The sequence below is a fragment of the Cyprinodon variegatus genome, unplaced genomic scaffold, assembly GCF_000732505.1.
Source record: "Cyprinodon variegatus isolate N-32 unplaced genomic scaffold, C_variegatus-1.0 Scaffold914, whole genome shotgun sequence".
NCBI lineage: Eukaryota > Metazoa > Chordata > Actinopteri > Cyprinodontiformes > Cyprinodontidae > Cyprinodon > Cyprinodon variegatus.
The window spans coordinates 44,084-56,209 of NW_015151367.1; the positions used below are offsets into that span (position 1 = coordinate 44,084).

At 35.5% G+C, this 12,126-nt stretch overlaps 1 protein-coding gene across 2 annotated transcripts in view; it reads right to left on the minus strand.

Annotated features, from left to right (window-relative positions):
* col4a5 (collagen, type IV, alpha 5) overlaps positions 1-12,126 on the minus strand; it is an 83,792-nt gene that overhangs the window by 38,488 nt on the left and 33,178 nt on the right. For both annotated transcript variants that reach the window (XM_015398143.1, XM_015398142.1), the window contains exons 3-18: positions 9,673-9,762; positions 9,393-9,437; positions 8,799-8,843; positions 8,640-8,702; positions 8,468-8,521; positions 7,401-7,427; positions 5,599-5,679; positions 4,970-5,032; positions 4,845-4,880; positions 4,670-4,711; positions 4,501-4,596; positions 4,081-4,134; positions 3,906-3,962; positions 1,848-1,892; positions 1,699-1,752; positions 1,550-1,591 (exon numbers count right to left, since the gene is read on the minus strand). In XM_015398143.1, coding sequence (XP_015253629.1) covers positions 1,550-1,591; positions 1,699-1,752; positions 1,848-1,892; positions 3,906-3,962; positions 4,081-4,134; positions 4,501-4,596; positions 4,670-4,711; positions 4,845-4,880; positions 4,970-5,032; positions 5,599-5,679; positions 7,401-7,427; positions 8,468-8,521; positions 8,640-8,702; positions 8,799-8,843; positions 9,393-9,437; positions 9,673-9,762 — 894 coding nt within the window. The remainder of the gene's footprint in view (positions 1-1,549; positions 1,592-1,698; positions 1,753-1,847; positions 1,893-3,905; positions 3,963-4,080; positions 4,135-4,500; positions 4,597-4,669; positions 4,712-4,844; positions 4,881-4,969; positions 5,033-5,598; positions 5,680-7,400; positions 7,428-8,467; positions 8,522-8,639; positions 8,703-8,798; positions 8,844-9,392; positions 9,438-9,672; positions 9,763-12,126) is intronic.

Consider the following 12,126-nt stretch of genomic DNA (forward strand, 5'->3'; position numbering starts at 1 on the left):
AGAAGTTGATGACAAAGAAAGTATAATTGGAGGGAGAGATAATCACCTAGTTAAAGGTGCATTTTTTTCAACGATTGTTTCAAAAATTTTATATTGTAGAAGTTTCATGGACTTGGAATAATAACATTTAAGTTTGTACAGGATTCAGTTGTTGGCTTTCTTGTTATTTTTTCAGAGGCTTTTACACAGTTAGATATAAAGATATCTGAATTATATTGTGTCAATCAAAATTAGGAAAAATAAAATGATATAAACTTTGCCCATATTTTCCAGTCCTAAATGTACGAATATAATGTCAGTATTAAGTAGTTCTCTGAGTGTGTGCATTTATTTTTTTTTTTTAGGTATTTCAAAGTTTAATTTGTTCTTTTTTTTTAGCTATCTTCTAACGATAATCTTATGTCAAGACCAAAGCCTTTCAGGATTCTTCTTCTAATTTTCATTTTCCTTTTGGTTTTGTAGGTTTTACAACCTATTGTAGCTGCTGTTTGTTTCAATGTTAATTGAGTCTACTGTCATTCCCCTTATTTTCCCCTTTCTATCAAACAACCTCAGCAGTAACTAGTGAATTTTCAAAGCCAAAAGGCAGTCATACAAAAGGTAAACTAAAGTGATTTCTGGGAAATCAGAGGAAAGGCATTAACTCCAGCTAAAATGATAGGAAAACACATCTAACAGTTAAAAAAGACATTAAATATACCCTTTAAATACAATTTTGAAACAGGTTAATAGCTAAGAAAAGGTAAAATCACTGGCTAGAGATTATAATGCTCCGAGAGAGCAGTGATGGGCATCTCACGCATTCATCAATCCTCAATAAAAGGGCAACCAGCACATTATGGTAACTCTTTGAACGAATGGTGCAGTATACAACTAAATGCTTCTTCCCTTTGTTTTGCTCTGTTTATAGAAATACAGACCTGTGGGGTCTGTTTGGTTCCCATTATATAACAAATGTGGCCCAGAAATACATTTTGCCTCCAGACCGTTCAGCACTTTTATGAGCAATAGCGACAATGGCCAAACCAAATCCTTCAAAATATTTTTTTTCACTCTAAACTAATAACCCGCTTTTAGGCAACAAGTGCAACAGCTAAAAAGACAAGGTGAAGCTTAAAGACCTAACAAAGCACTCTTCAAACTTTCAAGCATGGTAGTAGTACCATTATGCTACGTGTTTGTTTTGTCGATGTTGGTACATATGCATTACACAAATTGATAAAATAATCAAGTCATAGCAGTCTAATTTCTTCTACTTTACCTCAAATCATTTGTTAAAAAGGTTCAGCTTGGTCAAATTTGGGAGTTGCAAACACACATCAAAGCAGAACAATTGTCCTAATAAACCATTGAAAGGTTACAACAATATTAATGGGGCATTCATGCCCATGGTAAGTAGATGTAAAACGTAGCATTAAGCAGGGATCATTGTTTCATACTTCCACTGACTAATTTCCTATATCAACTCTGGTAATTATACAAAATACAAACTAACAGGAAACAAGTTGGTCATGCATTTGGCAATGCAGTATAAACACCAGATACAAACCTGTCCTGGAGGTCCCGGAAATCCTCTATCACCTCTTGGCCCCTGTAAACAAGTAGGGAATTTCATTTAGGTAGCTGCAAACATGACCTATTGAATTGTTAATGAAACTTGGTAATGAACAATGTACAAAATCATAGGCAGAAACTTACTCTCTCTCCATCCCGGCCTGGAATACCTGGAATTCCAGGTTCACCTTTGATCCCCTGATCAAATTGATTGAAAGCCCCAGATTAAAATGACACAGTTTTAAAAAATATGTACTCTTGTAGGTTTCTCTAAAACTTCTGCAGTAACTTACAGGGAATCCTGGAGGACCAGGGTCTCCATCTTTGCCGGGTTTTCCCTGTGAAAAAAAACAACAAAAAACAATAGATCTATTTAATAAGAACAGGAGAGAAATCCCTACATTGCAACAAAGATACCTGAACACTTTCTGGAAAATCTTTTTTTCTAATTAAATAGTATGTGTGTAATCAATAGTAATGCGATGACCAGAGCTAGAACCCCCTTTGAAAATTTCCCTCGCTTGGATAGAGAAAATAAATAACAAAGGTGGCAAACCGATCAAGAAAGTTAAGTGAAAAGGTCTACCAGGCGCTCACCAGCGACATTCACAGGCTGCTATATAAAGTTAACTTGGTCAGCCTGACTGATACGACCTATACAAAGTGTATCAGTCTGGTAAAGAGCTGGTAAGACTGGATTTCAAAAGTGAGACTAACAGCGTCAGCATCATCAGGTTTATACTCCTGTCAAGCTGAGAAAACCAAATTCATCTTTTTAAAAACGAAATGAAAAAACTGTCTGATCTTGGGATTTCAAAGTTAGAATAATCTCACTTAGGATATAATTAAACCAATTCTCTGTTGCAGTCACCATACTGCTGTTTTGCAAGCAGAAATGCACTGAGTGATGACTAAGAAGTCCAGTCTCCTGCACTGACTGGCCATTAAATCCGGCGAGATCTAGCCGGACAACATTGGTTTACCAGACTGGCCAAGTTAATGTTAAGTATAAATGTTCAGTTGGTATTAAACATCACATTGCAACAACCCATTTAGACACCTAGATTTGGCAAAAAAAAAAAAAAAAGCTTTAGCAACCCAGACAAACTGACTTAAATGGCATAAATGATGGTTTTGGTCGAAGCATGTGGCGGGGCGGAGCATTGAGCAAGAGGTGGAGCGGAACAGAAGAAATACAGTGGAGCACAGAGCGGATTTCAATTGAAAGGCCGGAGCGAGGAATTTGCTCCCCTCCAGTTCGCTCCGATGCACTCACAACCTTAATAAAAAATTTTGGATTATAAAATTTGTATAATAACATTTATTTAATTTAAATATGATTTTTTTCGACAACTAATGATTAAATAGGAAACGGGGGGCAACATGAACGCAGCGGGGTGTTACGTTAACATCCAGTTAAACAATACACATGTATCGGTCATAACATTAAAACAAACGCTGTGTGTCCCAGGGCCCTGGCATAACTATATGAAGGAAAAATGTCAGAAAATGCCTTTCCGGAAAATTTGAGCGAGCGTGGAGCGATGTCACCGGAGCGGCAGGAAAATTACGGTGAGCACGGAGCGGAATTTGAGCAGAGCGTCCTGGCGCAATTTTGAGCGGCAGAGCAAATGAGCGAACATCCTCCTGAGCAGGGAGCGGGAATTGCATGATACTCTGGCATTGGTATTGGCGTGAGTATTCTAAAATCTCCTGGGATTTACACACACAGTCTCTTATGGCTCTACAGACGCACAGAGAGTCAATATCCCGTAAGCGACAGGTATTTGGATAATAATACATTGTTGATGATGAACAGAGGACAATTAGCAGAACTGTTCAGTGAGAGAGAATTTTAACAATTGCAGAATACCCTCTCTGATAGGGATGTAAGGGAAAATGTATTATTTCAAGCAATGTGATATTTCATTAGACGAAATTGGATTGGATCTAAAATACAACCAAATGGATCTTAAATGTCTTTTTCATCTATTTCCTCGTCTTGCTTTCGTATAGCTCTCAAACCCAGTTGGCAGCATTCAAAAGCCATTTATTCAGCTGCTCTGCATCAACCAAAACAGAGAAAGGGAAGATGTTGTGAGTTTTTTCAGAGGTATAATATTATTAAAATTGAAATATGTTTGTTCACGTATAGTGATATATTAGTTAATCGCATGGTAACACATGTATCATGATATGTATCATATTGCTGAATTCTTATCTATGCGCTCACCGACTCTCTATCAAGGTACACCTAACATGGTGGCTTGTTAGTGTCTATTAGGTGGTATGATTATTAAGTGTATTACGGTAACAATCAATTTTATGAGCCTCTAACTGCTGATACTCACCCGTTTGCCTGCCTCTCCTGGTTCTCCCTTCTCTCCTTTTCGTCCACCAGAGGGACCCTTAGGTGACAAAAGTCAACAAACAGAATAAGTTGGTTGAAAACACGTTTCTTGTCTGACCATTATGGGGTTCCTTTATATCAATGTAATTGGAGATGAAATAACAACAGATACTTACAGGAGCACCTGGAATGCCAGGGTCACCTGGCGGGCCCGGAGGGCCAGGGTCACCCTTTGGAGATAAGAAAAAAACAGTTTGGAAAGTAAATCACTATTAGGAAGAAGAACATTTAATGTTTCTATTCACACAATGACATCATTCTGGCTATTTCTAGTTATTTTGGAATATGTCTAACAATGTTCTCAATTATTACAAATGTGTTTGTGGTATCTTATGCCACCATGTGTTGACTTTCAAACTTGAAGACTATCTGGATAAAGAGCTTGATACGCTCTATGGTTGCCTACAAATATTTAAACCTTGAGAATAAAGCACAAACATAACCAGTATTACAGTTCTTTATGTTTCTATATTGATTTTTTGTTAGTTCTTCTTTTATAAAATCTTATAACGTCATGTTTAGCAAAATTAGGATACCTTGTCCCCTCTCTGAATCTCTGTTGGTGGTGGTCGGATCTGTTCCCCCTGTCCTGGACCTGGAGGACCGGGAGGCCCTGGGATGCCTGGATCACCCTGCGAAGAGCAGAGCCCTATTAGTAACTGCGACCAGAGAACAAGTCAAAGTGTTTTTGGACACGCCTTCTACCTTTTCTCCTTTGGGTCCTTCGAAGTTCAAAGCCATGTTTCCCTGTAGGAGAAATTGGAAGCCAACTTAGACTTGAAAACGAGTATCAATAACAATCTTTACAACAGACTAAAGCAAGGTGCATTGATAATATTTTCCTTCTTTTATAAATTTCCAAAAAAAAACTTTAGATCACCTTAGGTCCAGGCGGACCTGGTGGACCAGGGGAACCCTAGAAGACCATGGGAGACATTTCAGGTTTAGTTAATAAAGTCAAGAGTTTTTAATATAACATTTGGCATAGTTGTAACCATCTTTTACAGGATAGCCTGCGGGTCCCGGAGGGCCAATTGGGCCTTGAAAACCTTGTGATCCAGGTGGACCCTGTGAAAAGAGACAAACATATATATTGTTTTTTACTAAGAAATTACATACTGACAATATCCCTCCTTATTGAAGGTAGGACATTTGGACTAGGAAGCTTTCTGAAATTAAAGCTCCACAAAGTCAAGGGAAAAGATAAGCATCAATTGGTCATAGAAGGGATGTGTGTTGAATTACATGAAGACTTAAGGTCCCAGATAGTTGGCATACATCAACATGATGGCTGGGGAAGGTGGGAGCATAACCGACCTCAAGCACATAAGGTTTTTTAATAAGTCATTTTTAATGTTCTTATAAGTCCAGCAGATCTTTTCAGATGGGGTTTAGCCAACACTTCAGCATGCCAACCCTTGCCTGTGTGGAACCAATAAAGGTTGACTGCACCAGCCAGCCAATGCACCAAACACATAAACTATAACTATAAACATAAGCTGTGCAGAAAAGCCATCTGTGTTAGATTTAAATGTATCTAAATGATCTAATTTACTACTATTATTTGGGTTGAGCTCAGTGGTTTCTTAGCTTATTGGTAAAACACAACATTGAAGTCAAGAATGGTGTTTTACCGGAGCTCCCGGCAATCCAGGTAGTCCCACTGCTCCTTTTTCTCCAAAAAGATTTGTGGAAATTACATCACCGGGGTCTCCCTAAGAGAGAAGAGGAATACAATTAAAAGACAGACCAATATTAATCAGTAAAGGAGTTTAAAACTGCATGGACAAAATATATTTAAAACTACTGGGTCACTTGTTTTTATGCAGACATATGAGGTTGAGTGGTTTAATGTGAAGTTGAGCTACCCTTTGCAGCTATAAGAGCTCAAACTCTTCTAAGGATGCTTTTCATGAGATTTATAAGAACGTCTGGGGGATTTTCTTTCCTATAATTTGTTCATTTATGAGATCAGATGTTGGCCTGGCTCATAGTCCCAACTCTATTAAATGGTGCCCAGAATGCAGGTCAGTTATAGGTTGGGTGGAACTAACTTGTTAGTTGGTAACTTGTTACAGTAACCATGACAGGCACTGTAACTAATTAGTTTTTAAAAGTCAGTGAACTGTTAGTCATTACTGTGCTTTAAACAGATGTATTATTCTTTATTTAAGGTGTATGATTAAGGTTTACAGTTTAGCACGCCTGAGCACAAAAGATAGACCTTAACTACTCATTCTATTCACCTGTCTAACTCTGCCTGGTTTATCATAACTGCTCATCTGATCCACCTGCTGCTGCCTCTATTTAAGCTGCTTGCATCCAGTTAACAGAACCAGATTATTCTTGTTCTCTCTATCCAGTGTTTTTTAGAGTACCTTGGTGTTTCTGATTACCCAATCCTGAACTGTTCTGCCTCTCAATCACAGAACCTGCTGTTCTCATCTAAACCTTATGCCTGAATTGTCTTTGGACTCCTGGACCTCTGAAGCCTGCCTGTTCCTGTTTTGATCTGTTTACTTGAATACTGGATCCTATGCTCATAATTGTGACACTTGCATGATTTAAGTTTTTCATGCAAAAATCCTATCCTCATACCTTCCTGCTAGGGCTCTTTTTTGGTATAGTATAACCCCTATTTAATTCTATTGCAAAGTGGTTTTTTGTTTTATTAAATTGCATGAAAAGCATTATTTTTCTGGTTTATACCATTATTATAGCCAATTGAAATCAATGTGCAAAAATATAAAGTTCGTTGTAAAACCATACACACCAAAAAAATAGTTTTAATGTTTTCAGATGTTTATCAATTTATGATTTAATAACAAACACCTTATATTCCATAATTTAACCTCTATTTGTATTTTAAAATTCCATTATAAAACATGAAAAGTAACAGAATAGTTGCTTTAGCTAGTAAAAAGTTATTTCATTGAGCAGTAACTTAGTTACTTACTCAGCTACTTTTTTGGAGAAGTAATTAGTAACTATAGCTAGTTACTTTTCTAAAGTAACATTCCCAAGACTGGTTATAGGTAGTGAAGAACCTTTATACCATGGCTCAAAGTAAGGCCTATAAAGATATGGTCAATCCAGTGATGTTAAAAAAGGAAAATGGCCAACTGCTAAAGTTTTCCCACACAGGGGGAGGAGTAATATTCTCTAAAATGTTGATATGTTGAATCATACAAATTCAAGATAAGAGTTCCTTTCACTGAACCTAAGGGACAGATTCCATCTACTGAAAAAAAACAGAAAAAAAAACAATTAACATAAAAAATATGGCAGAATGGAATATAAAACAATGCTGGAGAATTCAGACTGTGTAAAATAAAATTTGCACAGTAAAACAATGTCTCATAAACAACACAATGCTGTCAAAAAACAGACTTGATTCTGAGAAGCAAATCCAACAACATGGTTTTATTACACCTACCTTTTGTCCTGGGAGACCAGGTGGACCCTTTGCAGAAAAACAGAAAAAGAGACAAGTAAGATTCTGATTGAATCAATGATATGCATTTGAAAATAACCGATTAATTTAATGAACCTGAATGTGTCATGTGAAAGCATGTTTCCATAATGATGAACTTTAATACCCTACTTATTTACTCTGAAACTATGATCTGTACAAGGATGCTTTTCTGTTCAATGCAAATGTAGAATATTGTATTGGTGCAGATACAAATACAACCCAAGTTAGAGCTTTAATTTATACATCTATTACATTCTAAAACAAACGTAACAAGTAGATCAATTTGGTAAAATATGTCACGTGAACAAATATTAGGTAAATAAAACAAAAGGTTTTGAACACCCTTTTAGCATCCTTTTCTCATGATCTCCTGATTAGGAGTTTTGGTTCTGTTCCAAGTCTTACTTTGTGTTTTCAGTTACACTTTGATTTTATACCTTTCTGTGTTTTCTAAGACAGTTTCATATCCATTAAGTGTCTTCTCAATTATTTTCTAGTTATATTTGAGCACTGTTGTATTTCTGAGTTACTCTCTGCTTCCCTCTTGTGCCAATTTCCTTTCCCATAGCTGCCCTCTAGATCCCTCTGTTCACACCTACTCCCAAGCTGTTGATTATTCCATTAATTGTTCTGTTTAAAACATAAGATCTTCCTTTGCAGTTACTGTTTGCTGGATTCTCTTCATTCCCTATGTTTGTGTTCCGGAGGGTCTCCTAGTTTTTTTATTCCTGAGTTCCTTGTCGGTCGTTTCTGAACTATTGCTTCTGTACTATCTACTTCTTTGTTAAATCTGCAAGAAATCACCACTGCCTCTTCAGCTCTGTAGTTAGGTTCTCTATCAAACTCCACACATACCTGATAGTCTTATTCCTTTTTAACTTTCACATGTTAACAGCCTGACAACCTGCATCTATATTTCTAAGTTATCTCATAATCACTGCTTTCCATCAGGCTTGCTGTGTAGGGTATAGTTTTATGAGTTCAGTTTATTAATGTCTAATAATCAATCATTTTAACAAAGAACTCACTGGAATTCCTTGTACTCCAGGTATTCCCGAAGATCCTGGAAAACCAGGTTCACCCTGGAAAAAGGAAAAGAATTAGGCTTCATTGAAGATAATTATAAAAAGCAATGAGGAAAGCATTTCACAATACTAAAACAGTATTTTGTGACACTTTGAATTGCATAGGATTGGGTACCTTTGTCCCATTACAACCTGGCACCCCTCTTTGGCCTGGTGGACCGTCCTGTCCTGGCAAACCCTAAAATAAAATATACATATATAGAAATAAACAGCTGAGTCAGATCATTGTGCTACATATACCTAAATGTGTGAATTCAGATCATTTTAAACCTACTGGAAGTCCTGGCGTTCCTGGAAATCCAGGTAAACCAGGTGGTCCCTGTAAGAGATCAAAAATAAAATCATTTTAAAGACTCTGTATTGAAAAAACAAACAAAACGAAAAAAACAAACTAGTTTGAAATAAGGCAAAATTGGGACATCTAGTGCCTGTAATGGGGTATTACAATAAAACAAAGATCACCTAATGAGTGACTGCACATTTAAGAAATTTCTCCTACAGATTGAGGTGAGACAGAAGATAAAAATGAATATCACCACATACTCATCCAGGAAGAGCGAATACAACAAAGTCAATGACTTAATGCAATCAGCTGGTTTTCTTTAGATAGAAAACTTAAACTAATCTGTCTGTGTGATCTGATTAAATAGTTTGCCCTTGATGAAATTTGTTGTGAATGGGTTCTATAGAAATAAACTGAATTGAACTGAAATTATATGTTATTCCAAATACATTGTGACATTTTTAACTTCAATAAAAACAAACCACTGAAACAATAGGAACTTGATTTTTTCCTTTGTGTAATAAAAATGGAGACACTTCAAACAAAATGTTTACACTATATATTAAGATGAAATATCATACATACTCTTATTCCTTTTGGACCAGATAGTCCCTGAGGTCCATCACTTCCCTAAAAAGCAGAAAATCAAAAGAAACAAAGAGACTTATTAATAATGGAAACATTTGTATGAATCTCCTTGGGTTGCAAATACAATATAAGAGTTCATGACCAAGCCTTAGGTTTAAAGCTAAATAACAGTGAAATAGGGGATAAGATTAAGAAATCTGATTAAGAAAAACACATTTTTTTTTCAAAATCTTTACCAAGGATGTGTTGATTATGTAAACCTTGTAACCAAACTTACCTTCTCTCCTCTAGGTCCAATTGGACCCTCAGGTCCAGGAAACCCTGGGACCCCCGGCTGTCCAGTAAGACCTGGGAAACCTCTCTCCCCCTGAAAGCCACCACAGACACAATCAATTCAAAACTTTTAAAAACATATATCTTGAAAACATTATTATTTATTTTCCCTTATAAAAAATCAAGCTTTTCCTGCTGATTTATTCTGAGTATCTCAGTCTGATAGAACTAGGCTCTACTTGTCATGGCGTGATAGCTGATTACTTTATATGCTGTAAGATCCAAACTTTTCTGAAGAGATCAATTGGTTTTCTAAAGTTGATCAAATTTTTAGAAGTTTTTACTTTTAAATATGGCCGCTGGTAGGCTGGGTGACTTTATTTACCATCTGTCTAGAGATTGTTTCCCAGAAGGTTATAGTCAGGTTCTTGTGAGGGTTTATTTTATTGCCAGTAAACAGAGACAAAATAAATCAAAGCGTTTCAAGACCAAATTCATCAGAGTGTATAAAATCTTTATTTATAGAAAAATAAAATATAATAGTAAAATAAAGTAAATAATATAAATAAAGTATACAAATATAATAGTATATAAATATCATATAAAATTATACATTAAAATTACAATAGTTAACAATAAAATAATTCAAATATGAAATTACATATTAAATATTATGGTATATAAATATGGTATAAATTATGTAAAATAAGGTTTTATATTTTTATGCTTTATATTTGTTCCTTTCAAGGAGACAGACTTACTTGTAACTAGGGCTAAAAAGAAATTATCGGATTAATCGTGATTAATCGATTATTGAAATAATCGTTAACTTATTTACTAATCGATTAATCATTGTTTTGGTGTATAGAGACTGTGAAATATGCCTTTAGCTGACAGAGCAGCCCACTTATAGCAGTAATAAAGTCAAAATTTAAAAAAATATTAAATAAACATTTTGCATTTAATATAAAAAAAAACCAATTCAATTGGCAAAGGGCCCCAACCAAAACTCCTGAAGTGAAAAAGTTTTACTTTCATCTGGTTTTATTTTGTAAAAAAAAAAATCTTCTTTAAGGAACCTTTGGCTATCTGATTATTAATAGATTAATCAGAAAAACAAGAGTAGTTGCAGCCCTAGTTGTAACCTTTTTAAATGGTGTTAGCAGTCCTTGGTCTTTTCTAAAATCTTTGATCTTTGATCTACACTTTGGCCATTTTTTTTTTAACCCAAATATCTGAAATACTCATAAATCCAACATTTTCTTCTGATCATTGAACCCCTCATACCCAAACTTCTCTTTTCAAAGTAGAGCTTGTTGCTGTTTTCAAAGAGTATTTTATTGTCATAACAGAAATATTCAGTTAATTTTGCTCAGTGCCTGTGTATACATTCTAAAGTTTTGGTTATTCTGTAAAGAAGCCATTTGCAACTGAATGTTCTTTTACACCCTGCTAAGAGCACAAAAATGAAAGAACAAAATAATGGAGAGACTATTTCAACAAATAAGAGAGAGTCCCACAGATCTTATATTGAACATACATGAGTTAGTGATACTAACAGAAAGCTTAAAATATACTCCGGAATAATTTTGATTTGGTTTTTTTAACTTGTAAACCTGCAAATCACAGCCTTAGCTTTCTGTCAGAAAGACACAGAGTAACATTACCTTTGCTCCAAATACAAACAATTCCTTATCGCTTCAGAAAGCTGACCTATAGTGATTCATATTTCAACATTGAAGAAAAAACCCAAACTGTTATTGGCAGAGGGCTGCACGGTGGTGCAGTTTGAAGCACTGTTGACATACAGCAAGGTCATAGGTTTGAATCCTGACTTAGGGAGCTTTGGCGTGGCATTTGCACATTCTCCCTGTGCATTGTGGGTACTCTGACTTCATCCTAAAGTCCAAAAATGGGACTGTAGTGCAGATTGAAGTAAATTATCATTCCATGTGTTCCCTTGTGTTGGACTTATGACCTTTCCAGGGTGTTCCCCATCTTATGCCAGAAGATTACTCAAGATAAGCACCAAATACTTAAAGACAGATATTGATATTGATGCTACCTAAAATTTTGAATGATTTTCTGTGTATATTCACCCATATTCAGTCCATCTATTTTAATACTTGAGCTTTGTTATATATTTTTTTTATTTTTCTCAGATTTGGCCAAAGGAAAATAGGGTTTTTATTTTTATGTGACAGATCTGTCATTACAAAGCCTCTAAAGATACATTTTTTTTTTTTTTCAAAAGTGGTGTTACTTAGCTGTCGAATTTATCTTGTGTGAACTGAAAAAAAATAGTAAATGAGTACAGAAAATTTTGGAAACTACTGTTGAAGACAAATTAAGGACTGGAAATACCCTGCTGATATAAATCAACATGTAAAGGGAATGAGGCATGACTTAGGGTTTGTAAATCCACCTCTCCCCCATCCAGTGTGAGTATATATATATA